The 22,280-nt window shown below is 28.4% G+C and overlaps 1 protein-coding gene across 1 annotated transcript in view; it reads left to right on the forward strand.

Moving 5' to 3' along the window:
- The first annotated feature begins 4,630 nt into the window (after nt 1–4,630).
- LOC113367071 overlaps nt 4,631–22,280 on the forward strand; it is a 140,829-nt gene continuing 123,179 nt past the window's right edge. Inside the window, exons 1-2 of the mRNA XM_026608700.1 lie at nt 4,631–4,727; nt 5,194–5,346. Of these exons, the coding sequence (XP_026464485.1) occupies nt 4,631–4,727; nt 5,194–5,346 (250 nt within the window). The remainder of the gene's footprint in view (nt 4,728–5,193; nt 5,347–22,280) is intronic.

Raw genomic sequence — 22,280 nt, forward strand, 5'->3', positions numbered from 1 at the left:
TTTTTCTCATGAATTATATTGAATTATAACTTGAAAAATATTTTTGTTGCTACAATATCAAAAATATTATTAAATTGCATAGTTTCAAAGCGAGTACAAATGTTTGAGAGTTCCTTTCTGATGTTTTTGATTAAATTGGTGCAAATTCGTATTTATCTTATAATTTTGGCCTTATTTTAAATTTTTAATAGTAAAATCGGTGCTAATTTGAATTATTAAATAAATCTTAATCTATTTTAATATAATCTTACGTGCGTTCTAGATATTTAGTAAGTCGACACCCATTTTGAACTATGTAAGGTTATGAAATTTATAAAGTCATAAATTTCTAAAAATTGCTTTCAAACTAGAATTTGTTTATTTTCTTCTCTATTTCATCCAAAGATAGTGTAATTCTTACAAATTTGTAGAAAAGACGATTCAATATATAAACTTTAGTGGTGCATGACGTTGTGCCTTGAGACAAATTGCTGGAACTTCCCCTACCGTGATGAAACATTTGAAGAATAATTAAATGTTTGCAAATAAATTATTATAGCTTTCATTATTCTTATTTTATAGACAAAATATAAGAGCTTATGAATTGCACGACGACGTTAAGATACGTTTACAGAAAAGTAAATATACAAAACTCAATTAATCGGAATTTATAAGAATTATATGAACTAGTTGCAATGTTAAAATAATTTATTTGAAGTATATAAGTGAGCTTTATAACTTTAGCTAGAATTAGAATTGAAATCCGAATTATTTTTGATATTAAAAAAAGTTTTAGAAAAATTAAAAAAAAATCTCTAAAAGTAATCGTTTCGTCAACACAAGCAGAAAGATTTTTGCTTAACTATTGTTTTTTGAATCATTCAAATCGGATGCTTAGTTTTCTCAAAAACTGCCACTTTTTGCACATTTAGCTCCGTATCTGCAAAATGGCTGGACCTGCTACACACAAATCCGTTTTTTCTACGGTATGCCAAAATGTTCAGAAACTTTCAAAACGTGAAAATATGCAAAAAAATCGATTTCGATTTTTCGAAAATTATAATAACACCCTACGGGAAGTTAAAAATTAGAATTTGAGTTTAGAAATATTTTTTGAATCATTCAATTCGGATTCTCCGTTTTCTCAAAAACTTAATTGCCATTTTCTGCACTCTTTGCTCCGTATCTCCAAAATAGCTGGACCAACCTTTGCCAAAAACTAATCAGCAGGTCTCCTTATCAACAGGATCAAATCGAATGCTTTTTGAATAATTCAAATCGGTTGTTCCGTATGCATGAAAACGTGAACAAAAAATTGTATCCACACATACATACGCACACAAATACATCAATTTTTCTAAGTTATGTCAAAATGTTCAGAAGACCTTGAAACGTGAAGATATGCAAAACTTTTCATTTTCGATTTTTGCGATTACCATAATAAAATATCATATCTGCCTATACAATTTTACGTCTCGGATTTGAAAATAGAATAGTGCTAGATGCGATCGTAATCGAATAATATATATAGAACTAAACTTTGGTAAATTCTAAACACAGTTGTTCCGTAAGTATTTCTAAATGGAAACACCTTGCAGTGACAGAATATGAGAAAATGGAACTATCCCATTAGAAACGGTATAATCACCCACAACAATCATTATGGCGTTTGAAAGTTGCACAGCAAAGTGTTTCCTAATGAGAATTGCTTTAAAACTATTTGCCGTGCTACGTGAATTCAATAAACAATGTTATCTCGTTAATATGCAAATAGTGTGAACGAAATATTACCGGCGCTCCAGCTAAATCCGATTAGGGCAATAATTAAACATTAACTAACTTCTGATACTTGAAAATAGTCATTTTCAGGTAGAAATGTAATTTCAATTCCCAAAATGATGTAATCTATAGAAAAAATATATCATATGTAAGCAAAATCAGCTTAGAATCTACCTTTTTTTAGTTCCTCGCGAATTACAATCTGGTTCATTGAAAAAGACATTTAGTAATTGTTTTGTTAGTTCTATTTACCAACTATGGCTATTAGTGTGAAACCCAATGGTTGTCCTTTTTAAAGGTGATTATTTTTTTACTTAGGGTAGAGCGGAGATTAAAGGTCTGCAGGTAAAAAGGTCCACCACCAACATCTCAAAAATTAGTAAAGTTAATAATTTTTTACCAATGTTTGAAAGTTTGAAAGAAAAAAGATGTTTAATCAGCCATCACCTTGCAAATCCATAAGAGAGGTATTTTATTTCGTTGTTAGTTTTTTTTTGTTTGAGAGCACTGTTCTTTAGTTTATGAGACCTTAATACCGTTTTAAATTATACGTTTTTTAAGATGTTGTTTTGTTATGGATTTGCAAGAACTCTCAATAAAAATATGTTAAAAAAATCTCATTTGGCGGTCAAAAATGTTTAATGGACATATGTACATCAAATTATCAGATATTTTATATAGATTAATAATGTGTACATATTTTGTGTCAATTTTTTTGGGTTCCGTACCAAGATTTTTAATTACTGTATGGGAAGTTTCAGCAATTTGCCTTAAGGCACGATGCCATGTACCCCACTAGTTTTTATGAAATATTCAAAGATATATAAGATTTTTTTTTGCAAATTATAAAGAAACAGCTTGACTTTCAGACATTTTTAATCTATCCACGGATTTTTTAACAAAGTTTTTGCCGTTAACACAGTTAACTGGGTACTTAAAGTAAACATTAGAAACTAAAAAATATTTAATCAGCGGAAATTATACTGAAAAAAATGCTTCATTAATTATTGAAAATGTATCCTTTGTATACATTTTTGTGTTCATTATATTCAATTATTACAGTAATTATTTTTTATTTCGTCTGTGGAAATCGTGAACAATACCGGAAAAGTGATTGTCTGCAATTAGATGTGCCTGTGGCAGTACTGGAGGTAATTAATATTATTGTATTGCTGTGATCATTATCATCATCGCCGCTCTTTGTCGATGAGAAAGTCAAAGAAAAGTGTAGGCTTTCGAGATGAAAAGCCAAGTACTTTAACAAGTAGGTAATTAGATATACTTACAAATAAATATTTAGAAAATGTTTGTTATGTTGGAAATATTTTTACCGTAATTTAAAATTTTTAAAAGCTCAGAAAAGAAAAATTATATATTTTTTTGATATTTTTTTTTTTGATAATACTGATATATTTTGAAAATTTAGGTTTTTATTATTAGAAAAAATTATTGAAAAATTTGAATTTTTATTAAAGTTTTCGATATTTATTTATGTTGGTTAATCCATACTGTCGAAAAAATGTGTCTTTCAACCGTCAGGTGTCATTTTTTTAAACTTTTTTCTGGATCTACAAAACCGTTGGACCTACCTTTGCAAAAATTTAGTCAACACTTCATTATGTCAGTACAAATGAAATATACCTTGAATCATTCAAATCAGATGCTTTGATCTCTCAAAAACTTAGTTTCCAATTTCTACACTCTTTCCTCCGTATCTCCGAAACGGCTAGACCTGCCTTTGCCAAAAATTAATCCGCACGTTTTTTTATTAGTGGGAATCGAATGCTTGATGAATTTCAAATCAATTGATCTGTGCGCCCGAAAAAGTGGAAAAAATGTACCCATACATTTTTTCTAGCAATGAAGTATGCCAAGGGGGCTTCCATTAATCACGTGAGCGAGTTTTTGAGAATTTTTGGACCCCCCCTCCCCCTTGGTGATACATGATGATATTCAAAATTAACCCCTTCCCCACCAAACATCACGTGTATTTTTAGTTATGTGAAAAAACTGTAAATTTTTGAGTAAAGAATTTTTTTTTAAAAATGTTTTATTTAAAAAAAACAGTTAAAAAATAAATACACGTAACATCTTACTATACCCCTCTCTCCCCACGTGATATTTCGTGATTTTTTGTCAAACCCCCCTTCCACCTAAAAACCTCACGCGATTAATGGACGCCCCCCAAGATGTTCAGGAAACCTCTGTAATGCAAAGGTATGCAAAAATTTTCATTTTCGATTTTTGGACGATTACCATAACTTTTACCCTACGGGAAGTTAATAATCTGATAATGATTAATTTCTCATTTATATAAAATGTTCAATTGCTTATTTCAAAAATAAAGTTTTGGCTTTTACTAAATGCTAATCAATGTCGATTCCTGAATGGTTAAGGTTCGAAAAACCTTATATATAAATTGTTTCTAAATACGTAAGTACACAAACTCGCTCTTATGTGTCGTTTTCTAAAAGGGCTGCACAAATTTCAATAAATTTTTTAAATTTTCATTTTTCGTAGGACTATAATACTTATTTATTATAACTCTCTGGCTATGTTAAGATTCATCAAAATCAAATTATTTCATCAATTAATTATGAAGAAACAGCCCGGCCGATCTTTACCAAAAATTGAATCTTTTGATCTGCTTTTGAATTTACAAAATCGGTTTAAGATTTATGGGTTAAACGTGAACAAAATTTTTTTTTGCTAATTATAAAGAAACAGCTTGGCTAATGGGCGCTTCTAAATTTTTGAAATCGGTTCAGCCTGTCTTAAGAAAACACCAAAGAAAGTCGTATATAAATGGTGACGCTCAACAAGTATTCTCATGTATCGATATTTAATTTAGTCGCCATCTCGGGTTTGCAATATGTCAACAGAACCATTTCTTTTTAATTCACGCTACCTGTCTGTTTCCCTCCAAAAATGCTTTGACCCATGCATTGACATGAGGTCAGTCAAGCGAGGTTAGTTAAGCGAGGTCAGTTGTGATCTGTTCTAATTCCGGGATTATTCATTTTTCTATTCGTCTTCAGTCGAGTCAGTCTTCGGACGAGTTCGGTATTCATTCAGTGTTCGGACGAGTTCGGTATTCATTCAGTGTTCGAACGAGTTCGGTATTCATTCAGTGTTCGGACGAGTTCGGTATTCAAACAGTGTTCGGACGAGTCCGGTATTGAATCGCTTTATTACAAATCTAGTCTGATTTTAGTTCCAGTGTAGTGCTAGTAAAGATCAGATATCCCAAAACAAGCTTCTTTTCTGATTACAAACGAGTTCCTTCATGTATCGGTTTTAGTGATCAATTTACGTACTTGCGTTCTAATTCCTCAAATTGTATTAGTTTCAGTACTTATTGACTTAGTGAAAGTTTTATGAAGTTTGCCTTTTCTTATTTGGAGTTGTATTATTTTTAGTTTGTTATTATCAAAGAAGAAGAACATTCTACTTTTCCAAATATAGTGCATTATTCAAGATTAACCAGCGGAGGTCTTATTATTCAAATTAAGGCCACACCACCTCGAGCCGGATCACAACAAGTGAGAGTTTTCTACAAGTTGCCGATTCTATTCACCAGAGACCAAGGTAAATTCATTAAATTTATATTTTTTTCGTCATACCCGTAACCTTTCATAAATATGCCGCCCAAAAATTAATCTGCCCGTGCTAAAATCGCACGGCTAATTTCCAAACGAGAAATGCATTTTTATTATTCAGAATACGTACGAAATAAACAGAAATGTGGAAGATTCATGCAAGCAAAAATTTTGTACGAATCTGATGATGTTAGATCAAGTTCGAAATCAATTATTAAAATTGACCGAAAATCCCAGTTTCGTACCGGATTATGCTGCTCTTCTATCAGTGGTGCTCCTACACGCGGAAATTAAATAATTTCAGAAAACTATTTCTGTCGAAAAGAATACTACGTCAATTCAAAATCCTGTATACCTACCAAACTACCATTGAAATGCCACAATTTGCGGGGGATTTAAAAAAATAGCCTCTGTTTTAGGAAACATTTAAAACACTTATTTACGATAATCCCGGGTTCGATTCGATCGATCTATATCTAAATTCCATCATTTAATGGGCGCATTGGAAGCTTCTGTACTTAAAATTTTTAATACAATATTATCTATTGCCAATATTCTTTAAATTTTATGGGATTTATAAATAAAAAAAATATTAAAATAATCGGTAACAGGACATTAACTATTTCAACCAGTTCCGACTAACTTTCAACTAACAATTCCGACAAATAAGCATTGATAATCGATCGTCGAACGATTGTCGACGACAATAAAGAGATCAAATCTTTATTCTAATTGTTTGGGTCACAAACACAATATCCGTACCATTCTCAGAGAACTTGTCTATGTTATGAAGCCAAACATTAACTAGCTGTAAGTGGAATTCTGTCTTAAGGCAATTAGGGCATCGTGCCTTAAGGCAAATTGCTGGAACTTCCCGTACCAAAAATTATTATTTTTTTTAAAAACGATTAAAATTGAAAAATTGAAAAAAATCTACTTCGAAAAAATAAGATTTTTGAGAAACTATAAATTGGACAAAAAATTACTTTTTTTTGAAAAAAAATTTTTTAAAAAAAAATTTTTAAAAAAAAAATTTTTTTTTAATTTTTTTTTTTAAATGTTTTCTTTATTTTGACATATTTTGGAAGATCTGAACTTGTTTTTCAGAGCAATCGTACTGCTTTAACTGCATAGAGACGAAATATAAAGCGCGTAAGCGCGGTGTCGCTGTCTAACGGGTAAACATTGATACGGAACCCATAGGAAAATAAACAAAATTTATACTTATTGTTAAAATCTCTATAAAATATCTGAAAATTTGATGTGCATATGTCTAATGATCATTTTTGACCGCCAAATGGCATTTTTTTTTACTTTTTTCGTTATATCTCCGAAACCGCTAGACCTGCCTTTATGAAAATTTGATCAATTTTTCATCTTGTCAATACAAGTAAAATGTTTTTTGAATTATTAAAATCGGACGCTCCGTTCTCTTAAAAACTGAGTTACCGTTTTCGGCACTTTTTGCCCCGTATCTCCGGAACGGCTAGACCTGCCTTCGCCAAAAACTAATCAGCACGTCTCCTTATCAATACGAATCGAATGTTTTTTGAGTTATTCAAATCGGTTGATCCGTGTTCCCGAAATCGTCGACGAAAATTTGTATCCGCACATACATACACACACGCACACACACACACACACACACACACACACACACACACACACACACACACACACACACACACACATACATCCATTTTTTCTAAGGTATGCCAAAATATTCAGAAACCTCTGAAACGTAAAGATATATAAAAATTTTCATTTTCGATTTTTTTGCGATTACTATAACTTACCCTACGGGAAGTTAATTATATACTTGGCTATAAAAATAAATCTTTATTTCTTTAATTAACTTCCCGAAGGAGAAGTTTATGTTTTCATAAAAAAATTCTATTCGCTAATTTTATGTTTTCTCGACGTTTCAAGCCATTCTGAATCGAATGAGACCAAATTTGGAAAAAGTATGTGTGTATGTGTGTGTGTGTGTATGAACAGATTTTTTACATTATATTTATAATATACAAAATGAAAATGCCGATTGGCAAGTGTACTGGTCAATTTGATATATAATAATATCAGTATATCAATCCCGCCTCTGATAGAACGAACCTGTTATATTTAATCCTGTTATATATAATCAATTGTTATCTATGATTACATAACAGGTTCGTTCTTGTGACGACTTGCATGCAGTCGTATGCAGTCGTGTGCAGTCGTGTGCAGTTGTATGCGTATGGGATGGAACCCATAGGTCGTTACACCTTCAGATTACATTCTAACACTAATGTTGACAATAAAAAAGTTTCAAACCGATATTCCTTCCAAAGATTCTCATCACAATATTTCCGATTAAAATTAATGTAACACATTATGCGTTGTGAACCAAAACTAATTTATCGCATTGTGTTAATCTTATGACTTTTACAAATGTTTACGTTCAGGTGGCAGGTACTAAAACTAGTGTGTTGCGCAATATCATTGATACCGCAAGCGATCAGAATTTTGTGACTAATTGAGATAACAACAAACGAGGTCTAAGTTCTTGTTATAGGTAACTTCGCAAAAAAAAATATTGTGCATGGCAAACTTTACCATTATGTCTAACGATTGTCTCTTCCAAATGTCTGTATGTGCCTATGTCATACGTGTAATAGTCAAACAACCACCAACCATTTAAATTCCCTTTAATTCCATTGATTGAGTTGATCCAACGATTGTTTCTTCCAAATATATGTATGCGCCTATGTCATACGTGAAATTGTCAAACCATAACAAACTATTAAAATTCTCTTCGATTCCATTTAGAAATGTTTATCTTTAAATCTAACCGATAATAATGTTTTTGTTTCACAAGAAGCAGATGCAATTTTAATTTGAATACTGTCATCTTAATTCGAATTATCTAAAGACGCAATGCACAATGCACAATGCTTAATAATGCAACGTGAGCAAAGTTATTTGAGATTTTGAGAGAAACACATGTAGTCTACCTATTCGTGCACCATTTCAGATTTGTAGCTTATATGATATTCACTAATCCGACTTAGAAGGCTTTGCCTTTGTCTTGTGTTCCTTGTCATCTGTCTACTAAACTTCATTGCCGAAAGCTTTGTCAACTAATTATTCCTAAACATGTCGATCTCATTCCGAAATGCAAGCTTAGATATTAATTATTTAATTTACACATAATAGATACATTCAATTCAGTGGCAATATGAAATATTTGCAAGCTTCACTTATGAAGTGCTCCACTCCACTTAAAGTAAGCTAAAATTTGTATTGATGGTCGCTGTTTTTTATTTCGGGAACCTAGTCCCTATCATGATTATTTTGCATTTACTTAAGACTTTTAAAATATTAATTTTATCAAACACATTGTTGAAAAGTTGCATTTCAAACATTCATAAGTATTGCCATTGATGGAATTTATTACCTTAAATTTTTAATTAGTGGTACATGGCATTGTGTCTCAAGGCTTACTGCTTTTTTGAAAACTTTGAAAAAATTAGATTTTGAAGAATTTTGAAGTTTTTAAAACTGAATACACGTATTTATAAACACCAGGGATGATAAAAAATCCTTCTTTGATGACTCAGATTGTTGGGTTATATTTTTTTTGTAACTGTGGACTGTTTAAAACGGTGAATCGTTGGTATAATAATTTTATATTTTTATTTTTTATTTTTGATTATTTATATTATTGGTTTTGTACAATTTTTTAACATTTTGTATTTCTTTAACATTAGAGTTGTCTCACTGTACAATATTGTACAATTTATTTTAAATATTTACAGTATCATTTAAATATTTAAATATTCTATAATTTTTTTTTTGAAAAAGAAGAGTCAAAGACTCGATCTTTATTAATTGGATGGATGCCCAATTGGGGTAACTTTTTATTTTTATTATGTCTTCTACGATCCAAATAATTATTTTATATATGTGTGTAAAAGCCACTACTTCAATATTGGTGGGCCCTCCTTGATTTTTTCAACAGTAATTTTATAAATTAATTATACAACTTAATATGCAATAATATGTAAAAATATGCATTACAACTAATTATTTTGTTCATTTTTGATTTCGCTTCAAAAATAATGCGCCCCACAGGTTGGAAACCGATGATTTATTATGTAAAAAATACGAATAACGATATTAAATCAAAACAAAATTTGCAGATTCATTAATGTAAAGAATTGTTTAATAATGTAACACAAGATTGGAAAAACCAATATCTAAATATTGTAAACATTATAATTAGGATTTAATCATTTATTATATTCGAAAATAAGATAACTCTTCTAATTTTTGTGATGTTTTTCTCTTGGAATATTGATTATTATTATTATATTTTGACGGTCAAGAAAGATTATTGCACAGACATATACACATCAAATTATCAGATATTTTAGAGATTTTAATAACAAACTATGTGTTTCGTATGAATATTTATTCTTTATTTGAATTTCATTTAAATAAAGTAAAAATAAATCTTTATAACTTTATTTGAAAAAAAAATTCAACATTTCCAAACTATTTTAAAATATAGTAAAGGATTATATTTTTTTTAAGTTATTTTTTTCACAAATTTCAAAATTCTTAAATCGTTTCATAAAAAAAATGAATTTATTTTAAACATTTCAATTTTCGGGCCGGAAAGTTTCAGCAATTTACCTTAAGGCACGACTCCATACACCACTAGTTATTTTTATATATTAAAATTATAGAAACTGGTAAAACTTTGTTTAAACTCATAATTTATTTGATGTTTTATTTTAAAAAAAAAGAGTTGATTTTGCTTCCGTCGAAAGTTACATCATGAAATAGGATATTCGTACCTTCCACACATGCAGAATATTCAAAATGAAAAAAGTTCGGCTTAAAACATAACATGAAAAAAATAATTATAATCCGTAGTGAATGTTTAACAAAGTTTGTGATGTTACAAATAAACTTTTATATTAGATGAGGATATTACATAGGATTTTGTTGACTGAAATGTAATACTTTAAGATGGTAAATAAAAATGAATAACTAATGGTCATATCATAATTTCATAAAATCATATCTTTTCTCGCATGATAATAAATTTCCCTTTTTTTTCAAATAACATTTTTCACATTTTTCAAGAGTTTGCAAAGTATAGTTATGATTTATTAGAGTATAAGTAAATGTTTCTGAAAAATAGACAAAAAAAATAGACAAAGAAAGATGACTAAAACATTAGTTATATTCCAACACTTTGTAAATAATGCAAATAATGCACATTCCAATACTTTTCAAATAACGCAAAACTTTTTTACTTTCCAAAAACGTTTACCTGTTCTCTATAATAAATCACGACTTTTAACGTTGAAATAAAAACAAGTACTTCGTTTTAAAAAGTCTAGAGTATATGAATATACAAATAATTGAAAATTAAGAAAATTAAATAATATAAAAAAATATTAGGCTTACATTTCTTTTAGAGAGTTACTCCGGCCAAAAAATATGTTCTAAAAAGCATGCAACCATAATCTAATTATTAATAGAAGAATGTCTTCTGTGGAATTAAGCAAATAGTATTTTGTCATTGATTTTTATAAGGAATATGTTTATTTCAGGTGCTCTATCGTAAATAAGTGACTGATTTATATGTTATTAGTTTGTATAATATATCATCAGTGAATAATAATACAATTTATTTGAGTAAACTTGCCAGAGTATGTGCAAAATGCATTATGTGGATCAAGAGCTAGTGAATCTTTTGAATAACAATAATGAATAAATATTTCAAAGCCTGCCAAGTACAAAAACCATCGTCTTGGCAGGTTTCAACCCTCAATTTTTAGCCTTGCAGGAACACCGTTATTCAAAATGTTCACCAGCTCTCTGTCTAATGGCAGATTGCCTGACCAATATTCAAGAATTTGTAGACAACATTGATTCCAAGATACATCTGTGGTCAGGATTAAATAATTAAATCGGATGACCAATATTGGTACAACGACACGGGCAAAATCTAAAATATGTTCAATTTTTATATCCAGCTGATATCGGCTTCAAATTTGACCAATCTGAATTGTATATTCCTCGTAGATTCCACGCACATTAATTTCTATATCAGTAGTTAACTATTAAGAACTATTAATTATGGTCAAGCATCCAATTTTTCCAAACCTATACAATAATAAAGATCCAATATTTATGTTTTCCCCTGTGTCCATAAAAAAATTCAAAAGTATCAATTCATTCTTGTAAAAGAACAAAGCGTAAAACAAAATATAATAAACGTATAATATAATACAATACTTACTGATCTGTATACCGACACGCGTGTTTTTTTGGAATAAAATGTTACAATACACCCGTATAAATGAAGGTATGTAAGTATTGTCTAACAATAAGTAAGATTTCCGTTTTTCTTTTATTTCGGTAAAATTGTGTAGGAGAGATTTTTGGCGAGAGCGATCTGCGTGTAATTCGGAACAATGTAATACACATCCTTTTATACGAATTGTTATATGCATATTTCATGGGGCGACGAACAAAATTTACGGCCATCTGTAGGCGTTTCAAAACGATGGGGGCCTGACTAATGGGCATCGAATATGATAAAAGAAATATTATACACACACACACACACACACACACACACACACACATATATATATATATATATATTAAGACCAATCAAAACATAAACATACCAGTTCTTTGAGTTTATGCGATAAACCTTCTCATTAACAACGACGCTTTTTAGAACTGACTATGTTAAGTAAAACCTCCCAGCTAATTCGTTATTGTAGATATGTTTTTGTGCTGTTTTTTAAATATTTGTTACTTGGTTCTTTTTTATATGTACATTTTTAGAAAGATAACACTGTAAATAACCTTGATCTGGTATTTTGTCAAAAATATTTATCAGCAGAGTTGGAATAACAATTTAATTTGTTTTTTGTAAGATTCTTTTTTACTTAATTAAAACTTAATTCATTTTTTATTTTATTGTTTACACTATTGCCAGGGTAAAGGTTTAGTTTGTCCTTTTTACCTTACTCACGTGGTTTTATAAATGTTATATGCAGAGCAGAATCCAGTGTGAAGAAATCGTATTAAACATATTCGTATTAACGGTATTTAAACCAAGTAAACAAAAAAAGATTTTAAAACTATTATTAACTTTATTTTTTAGCAAGCATTATTAGTGAAATTACAATTCTGAAAGAGTAAAAAAATATAAACTAATTGTGTAATCGTAGATACAAAATACAAAGTAGTTGTACGAGGAAAGTTGCTTAAACTTCTCGATATGTGTAAATAATTGATTCAATTTATAAGAATTGAGAATTAGCTATATAGATAAAAATTTTAATTACTTATATTGAAAATTCTCTTCATTAACTGATGTATCTGATGAAAGTACACGGCGCATGTGATTTAAGGCAAATTGCTGGAACTTTCCGTATAGTAATGAAATATTTGAAGATTATTAATATTTTCAAATAGATTGTTACAAATAGTGTAACTTTCATTATTCGTATTTTATTGACAATATTAAGGCTTATAAATTGACCTATGGCGTTTACAAATATTTATATAAAAAGTAAATGAACAAAACTTAACAAAACAGAGTTAAAAGAAAGTATCTTATATTTCTAAGATTACGAATATACAAATCACATAAACACAATCCATTTTTATTGATTATGAGATACGACAAAATGTTCAGAAAACCTTCAAAACGTGAAGATAATAAAAAAAATTAATCGATTTTTGGACGATTTACAATAACTTACTTTACGGGAAGGTAATAAAATGAAGTAATGAATCATTATAAAATATAAATATCATTAGTTGATTAGAATTATAATAAACTCTTCGAAACTAATTACAAAAAAACGGCGCCAAATCATTTGAACAGGTTTTAAAACTACAAAATTGGTTTAAAATTTTTAGCGAAAACATTTTTTGCACATTTCTGCTAAATCTAAAATTATTTGGCCAATAGTCTCGCAAATCCAGTCAACGCTGTTCCTCATAAAGTTTCATCAAAAAGCTCATTATTAATTTTCATGTTGTTGAACTATTTTGGAGAAAACGTCAAATTTTTACATACATACACACTAGGCGTTTATACAAAAGCCAACATTTCAGAAAACCGGTTTTCGAATTTTAATTTTGCTAAAAACCGGTTTTCGAACTTTAATTTTGCTAAAAAACCGGTTTTAATCGGTTTTTGAAATTTATATAAAAAATAAATTTTTGCTGTATATTATCCGAATATCCTGTAATTTATCCGCAAATTTAGTGTAATTTAGAGCAGTATTTTTTTAAATCTAGAACAAATTTTTCTAAACCAACCGAGATTGATTTTCTATTATATTCATATTCTATTTTGATCAATAATGTAGTCAACTAATGGTGATCATTGAACCGAAAAACAAAAACTGATAAATATGAAAATTGCATATTATTATTAAGTACCCATATAAGGTATGGAGAATCCAGGTTTTCACCTTGTGTCCCTGGTTTTTCTAAAAGCAATCTTTGCCCGAATTTTGATCTTCTGTCTCGGAACTGGAAAAGCTAAATACTATCTAGATTTTAAAATAACAAATGCTATTTAGTAAATAGCGAATCTTATAATTCACTAAAATCATAAGATTAGTTATTATTTGAACTTGAAGATTTTTTTAAGTCAGTTAGAATATTATGCTTTGTAAAATAATTTTACTTTTTAGTATTCAATTATTCTTATAGCATTTTATAAAATAGCAATTTAAATATTCTAAGATTTGATTGAATTACAGGTTTGATTTTTTTGTTTGAACATTTGGCTAATAATTTATTCAAGCTTAATTAAATTAAAGTTAATAGCATGTATAATTCAAATTATCTTGATAATTATGGATATTTCAAAGAAGGAGAGCTAATAATGTCAAATATTTAGTTTTTTTAAATGGAAATTAATTCATTATTATTAAAATATTTTATTATACATTTCTACAAAATGTATATATATATATATATATATATATATATATATATATAAAGCTCGCTGCTAGTTAGTTCAAACCGCACTCGATAACCTGATATCATGCAGTATGTAGATATATCAATTTTCACTTGAAAATATGAATAAAAAATGTGTTGCAAATTGAAAAACAGCCTATTTTCGGGCACTGTGGTGTGAAATAACAATGAAAAATCTCAAATGTGATATATATTGAGAATACAAAAATAATACAATAATACAAAAATTGAATGACTATACACCGACGCGTTTGCTTATCCAAGAGTGTGTGTTTAAGTACGCAAACAATATATGATTCAGCAATATCCTACAATAAAAGAAATAACATTTCAATTTCCCAAATCAAATAGTAATTTTTCCCATATCATATTTTTTTCAATTCTTTATTACAAAACGCGAAAATGTGCTGCGATAGACCTGCATCCCAAAACTCGTTCCCCAATGCCCCTGCTCCCCATTTTGCTCAGTTTGATTTATTACGTACGCTCGGGATTTGCTCTGTTTTCAGTACTCTCATTCGTTCTTTCTGTATAAATATTCAATTTTAATTTTCCACTAAGCATATTCGAGAAATCGTCCGAACTGAAATAGGTTGAGTACATAGCCACTTATGTTTTAAGACATTCGAACTCTTTCTTACAAATTTCAATGTTTGTGGAGATCATTTTAGTTAAGAGATCGTATTGAATGATACATCTATTTAGCAAGTGTTTCGTTAGTAAACTGATATGATACAAGCTATTTTGTTGAAACTTATTTAATTTGTAATTGTTGCTGTCTTGTATGTTCTTAGTATATTCCATGATATTTGCAAGACGTACTTAAATATACACCCGTTTATGCTTTACAAAAATACCAATTTATATTTTTTAACGTTTCAGATCATTCTGAATCGTTTAAGAAAACTGCAGAAAATGTGTGTGTGTATTAGGGTTTGTCGGTTTTCAAAACCGCCGGTTTTTTGGCGTAAATTATGGAATTCGAAAACCGGTTTTTTTAAATATCTTCACTGTATAAATAGTAAATATTTTCGCTATATAAATGGAAAATGACAAATATATCCAAATAAATTAAGAAGAAAGCGTTTTGATTTTGGAAATCATATCGGTTCAATAGCATTTGATATCTTATCAGTCTGCAGTGGTTACCAGAAAGGTCTTGTATATGTATATTAATACCAGGGTATATATTAATTTAAATCAGTGTAAATTCTTCTTGAAGAAGTAACTTCCTCTACTCAAACTTAAAAAAAAGAGTTTTGAACTCTTTAAAGAACAAAAAACTTAGAATTATTATATCAGGAATTAAAAACAATTAAGCATAATTTGGATGCAAGTATGAGAGTATTTTTTATTTCAGGAAATTTTGTGAGTAAGCAAAAGATAGTCTAAGTAGCAATTCGATAGACGTTTTCAGTTTTTCAAAATCATATTTTATTAATAAAAAAACAATTAGAATGTTTAAAATTAATTAATTAAAATTGCTTAATTGTTTTTAAAACTAAAATTGATATTAACAAGTATGTATCAACATGTATCTAATTTTTTTTTATATTTTTTAATTTAATGAATGTTTTTTATTTCAAAATGTATTATTATTATTTACTCGAAAACTTTCCTTTCGCTATCATAAAAATATTTTCATTCTTATATGTGAAAATGATTCATGTATAACAAATAATTATTTTCAAAGTTATTTAATCAAGATAAACTATTATTTTTTAGTTCTACTAATTAAAATTAACATAATTTTGTTTACTATCTATAAAATTGAACAATAAATAAATTCAGCCAAATACTGCTCTAAATTACACTAAATTTGCGGATAAATTACAGGATATTCGGATAATATACAGCAAAAATTTATTTTTTATATAAATTTCAAAAACCGATTAAAACCGGTTTTTTAGCAAAATTAAAGTTCGAAAACCGGTTTTTAGCAAAATTAAAATTCGAAAACCTGTTTTTATCAAAATTAAAATTCGAAAACCGGTTTTCGAATTTTAATTTTGATAAAAACAGGTTTTCGAATTTTAATTTTGCTAAAAACCGGTTTTCGAACTTTAATTTTGCTAAAAAACCGGTTTTAATCGGTTTTTGAAATTTATATAAAAAATAAATTTTTGCTGTATATTATCCGAATATCCTGTAATTTATCCGCAAATTTAGTGTAATTTAGAGCAGTATTTGGCTGAATTTATTTATTGTTCAATTTTATAGATAGTAAACAAAATTATGTTAATTTTAATTAGTAGAACTAAAAAATAATAGTTTATCTTGATTAAATAACTTTGAAAATAATTATTTGTTATACATGAATCATTTTCACATATAAGAATGAAAATATTTTTATGATAGCGAAAGGAAAGTTTTCGAGTAAATAATAATAATACATTTTGAAATAAAAAACATTCATTAAATTAAAAAATATAAAAAAAAATTAGATACATGTTGATACATACTTGTTAATATCAATTTTAGTTTTAAAAACAATTAAGCAATTTTAATTAATTAATTTTAAACATTCTAATTGTTTTTTTAATAAAATATGATTTTGAAAAACTGAAAACGTCTATCGAATTGCTACTTAGACTATCTTTTGCTTACTCACAAAATTTCCTGAAATAAAAAATACTCTCATACTTGCATCCAAATTATGCTTAATTGTTTTTAATTCCTGATATAATAATTCTAAGTTTTTTGTTCTTTAAAGAGTTCAAAACTCTTTTTTTTAAGTTTGAGTAGAGGAAGTTACTTCTTCAAGAAGAATTTACACTGATTTAAATTAATATATACCCTGGTATTAATATACATATACAAGACCTTTCTGGTAACCACTGCAGACTGATAAGATATCAAATGCTATTGAACCGATATGATTTCCAAAATCAAAACGCTTTCTTCTTAATTTATTTGGATATATTTGTCATTTTCCATTTATATAGCGAAAATATTTACTATTTATACAGTGAAGATATTTACTAAAAAACCGGTTTTCGAATTCCATAATTTACGCCAAAAAACCGGCGGTTTTGAAAACCGACAAACCCTAATACACACACACATTTTCTGCAGTTTTCTTAAACGATTCAGAATGATCTGAAACGTTAAAAAATATAAATTGGTATTTTTGTAAAGCATAAACGGGTGTATATTTAAGTACGTCTTGCAAATATCATGGAATATACTAAGAACATACAAGACAGCAACAATTACAAATTAAATAAGTTTCAACAAAATAGCTTGTATCATATCAGTTTACTAACGAAACACTTGCTAAATAGATGTATCATTCAATACGATCTCTTAACTAAAATGATCTCCACAAACATTGAAATTTGTAAGAAAGAGTTCGAATGTCTTAAAACATAAGTGGCTATGTACTCAACCTATTTCAGTTCGGACGATTTCTCGAATATGCTTAGTGGAAAATTAAAATTGAATATTTATACAGAAAGAACGAATGAGAGTACTGAAAACAGAGCAAATCCCGAGCGTACGTAATAAATCAAACTGAGCAAAATGGGGAGCAGGGGCATTGGGGAACGAGTTTTGGGATGCAGGTCTATCGCAGCACATTTTCGCGTTTTGTAATAAAGAATTGAAAAAATATGATATGGGAAAAATTACTATTTGATTTGGGAAATTGAAATGTTATTTCTTTTATTGTAGGATATTGCTGAATCATATATTGTTTGCGTACTTAAACACACACTCTTGGATAAGCAAACGCGTCGGTGTATAGTCATTCAATTTTTGTATTATTGTATTATTTTTGTATTCTCAATATATATCACATTTGAGATTTTTCATTGTTATTTCACACCACAGTGCCCGAAAATAGGCTGTTTTTCAATTTGCAACACATTTTTTATTCATATTTTCAAGTGAAAATTGATATATCTACATACTGCATGATATCAGGTTATCGAGTGCGGTTTGAACTAACTAGCAGCGAGCTTTATATATATATATATATATATATATATATATATATATACATTTTGTAGAAATGTATAATAAAATATTTTAATAATAATGAATTAATTTCCATTTAAAAAAACTAAATATTTGACATTATTAGCTCTCCTTCTTTGAAATATCCATAATTATCAAGATAATTTGAATTATACATGCTATTAACTTTAATTTAATTAAGCTTGAATAAATTATTAGCCAAATGTTCAAACAAAAAAATCAAACCTGTAATTCAATCAAATCTTAGAATATTTAAATTGCTATTTTATAAAATGCTATAAGAATAATTGAATACTAAAAAGTAAAATTATTTTACAAAGCATAATATTCTAACTGACTTAAAAAAATCTTCAAGTTCAAATAATAACTAATCTTATGATTTTAGTGAATTATAAGATTCGCTATTTACTAAATAGCATTTGTTATTTTAAAATCTAGATAGTATTTAGCTTTTCCAGTTCCGAGACAGAAGATCAAAATTCGGGCAAAGATTGCTTTTAGAAAAACCAGGGACACAAGGTGAAAACCTGGATTCTCCATACCTTATATGGGTACTTAATAATAATATGCAATTTTCATATTTATCAGTTTTTGTTTTTCGGTTCAATGATCACCATTAGTTGACTACATTATTGATCAAAATAGAATATGAATATAATAGAAAATCAATCTCGGTTGGTTTAGAAAAATTTGTTCTAGATTTAAAAAATTATGAATGACGAGTGGTAACACACGAATTTGTTATAATTTTTTGCAAAATTATAATTATGTACGTAATTTTTTAAAAAATAGTTTTGTTAAAAAAAAAATCATTTAGTATTGCTGATAATTAATATCTTATTTGTGGAGAAACTGATTTTCAAATCGCACGAAAAGTTAAAATGTATTTATGCTGTTGCTATGTATATGTGTCTGTGCAAATTCAATTCTATATGAAAATCATACATAATTTAACAATATTAAAATTAACGAATATTCATATACGAGTCAGTACAAAAATCGTATCATCAAAAATAAAAAATAATGCATTCGTTCCAAATATTAATCATTCATGATCAAGCAATATATTTCCATTTGAACCTTCATTAATATGTAATGCATATTTGAAATGTCGAATTATATTTCTGATTGAATTGATAATAATAGATAGTCCGCCGATGACAGTAAAATCTCTCCTGAATTTTAAATAAAATATCACATACGCATACAACCATGAAGTGAATCGTTTTTATATTTAAAATTCATTAAAATCCTATCAGTTTTAATGGAATTCGAATTGAAATCATCATCAAACCCACGAAATAGAATTCGAATAATATGTCGACGATTTTTTTTAAATATAGTGTAATATTTTTTATAGTATGTCAAAAGTACTTACTAAGTCAAAATTTACTCAAGAACAAAATAGAGCATTTATGCTTATTATGGTAAGAATATTTACAATAGCCTTCATAGAATACTATTCATACAGAAAACAATAGTAAGTTTAAAAAATATGTGGTAAGTTCGGCAAGGCAAAGGCAAGTCCATCCGTTTTGGAGATACGGTGCTAAAATGTATAAGTAAAGCAGTTTTTGAGAGAACGACGCATCCGATTTGAATGATTTAAAAAACTTTTTGCTTGTGTTTTATTTTAGTGCAAAATTTAAAAAAAAATAATTTACAAAAAAATATTGAATATCGAAAGTAATACGGATTTGAATTTTAATTATAGCTAAAATACTTGAAATTAATAATTTTAACTTTGCAATTCAGTTTATATAATTCTTAGAATTATAATATTCTTCATTTTAACTCGCCTTCGAATGAGATCATTAAGTTTTATTTACTTTTCATATAAAGTCCATATTGTGTTCATAAAATACGAATAATAAAATACGTCTTAAGACATGATGCCATATGCTAGTTTTTTAAATTTTTGTACCTTCTAGTTTTTGATTACTTATACAAATATAAAATTGGTATTGATAAATACTAATTAAAAGTGTATATTATTTTAAAATAAAAAAATTTAAATTATATTTTCATCGCACAAGGACTTATTATCTTCCCGTAGGGTAAGTTATAGTAATCGCAAAAAAGGCGAAAATGACAATGTTTGCATATCTTTACGTTTTAAAGGTTTCTGAACATTTTGGAACACCTTGGAACACCTTGGACAAAATAGATGTATGTGTGTGTGTGTGTTCGGATAAAAATTTTATTGGCGATTTCAGTAACACGAATAAATCGATTTGAACAAAACAAAATACGTTCGATTGGTATTAATGAGGAGACGTGCTGATTTGTTTTTGGCAAAGGCAGGACCAACCGTTTCGAAGATATACGGGACAAGAATGGGGCAAGAATGGGGCAAGAACGAAATACCCGATTTTGAATGATTCAAAATCATTTTACTTGTATTGACGAAATGAAAAATTGTTGAAATTTTTAGTAAGGCAGGTTTAGCGGTTTCGGAGATCCAGAAGAAAAAGTAAAAAAAAACATATTTGGCGGTCAAAAATGATCATTAGGCATATGCACATCAAATTATCAGATATTTGATAAAACTTTTAAAAATGAGCACTAATTTTGTTAGGTTCCGTACCAAGATTGTTAATTTTTAAAGTTTACTTATACAGTTTAAGCAGATTTTAAAATTTTTAGAAATATTTTTTTTCAAAATTTCTATAAATATACCTAGTTTTATACTTCAAATATAAATTTTAAATTTTCAATTTTTTTTTTTTTTTTTTTTTCTTTATTTATTATAGACAATCAGAATTACAAGTTCTATGAGTCTATGTGATCCATTAAGTATGACGTTTAGAGGTATCTTCCACTGAAGAGATTCCCCTGTAGATAATCTATGTTAATAAAATAAATCAATGTTAATAATTTATATCTATGTAAATAATATATCTATGTTAATGAATAATCTATGTTAGTAATATAATAGAGCTTAAATTAAGTTAGTAGATCATCTGGCCATTTTCTTTTGAGCCTTCTAGTTGGATCATGATTTTTGATCAATTGCATGGCTGGATTTGGATGTTGGTCTAATTTCATGTGGTATGAATTGCTTCTTTGCTGAATTACTTCTTTTACGGTCAGTATGTTTAAATCTGAATGAATAGTATTATTCGACACGTACCATGGTGCATTAACTATTGCTCTTAAAATTTTATTTTGAGTTCGTTGGATAATCTTTATGCTGGACGTGCTTGCACATCCCCATAGTTGAATACCATACGTCCATATCGGTACAATTACTGACTTATATATTAGTAATTTATTGTTGTATGACATTTTAGATTTTCTTCCTATTAGCCAGTAGAGTTGTCTAAATTTATCCATAATTTGCTTCCTTTTTTGTTTTATGTGAATATTCCATGTTAGTTTGCGGTCCAGTTGTAAACCTAAGTATTTAACGCTGGTGCAAGTCAATATTTCCACGTTGTTTATAAATACAGTAGGACAGTTTCACTTTCTTGTAGTGAAAATGATATGTCGCGTTTTATCCGTGTTTAGCTTTATTTTCCATTTCATTAACCATTTCTCTAACTCAAACAGGTGGTCCTGTAAGTTTAGTGTTGCAATTTCTGGATCTTCGTGGGTAGCCATGATCATGGTGTCATCGGCAAATGTGCCGAGGGTCGTGGCTGGATTTAGTGGTATGTCGTGTGTATATATTGTGAAAAGGGTTGGTCCTAGCACGCTTCCCTGTGGCACTCCTGCTTTTATCTGATGAAATTCTGACACCGCATCTCCCACTCTAACCCTAGAACTCCTGTTTGATAGATATGATTTCAATATATATATATTTTTTTGGTAAGCATAATCTGATTTTGGCTAATAATCCGTCGTGCCAGACTTCATCAAAAGCCTGTTGTACGTCGAGAAACACTGCTGAGCAATTTGTTTATCTTCTATCGCTTGATGAATGAC

The sequence above is a fragment of the Ctenocephalides felis genome, unplaced genomic scaffold (assembly GCF_003426905.1).
Source record: "Ctenocephalides felis isolate EL2017-DRISC unplaced genomic scaffold, ASM342690v1 CF-g0.4_SCAFFOLD_01170, whole genome shotgun sequence".
Classification (NCBI taxonomy): Eukaryota; Metazoa; Arthropoda; class Insecta; order Siphonaptera; family Pulicidae; genus Ctenocephalides; species Ctenocephalides felis.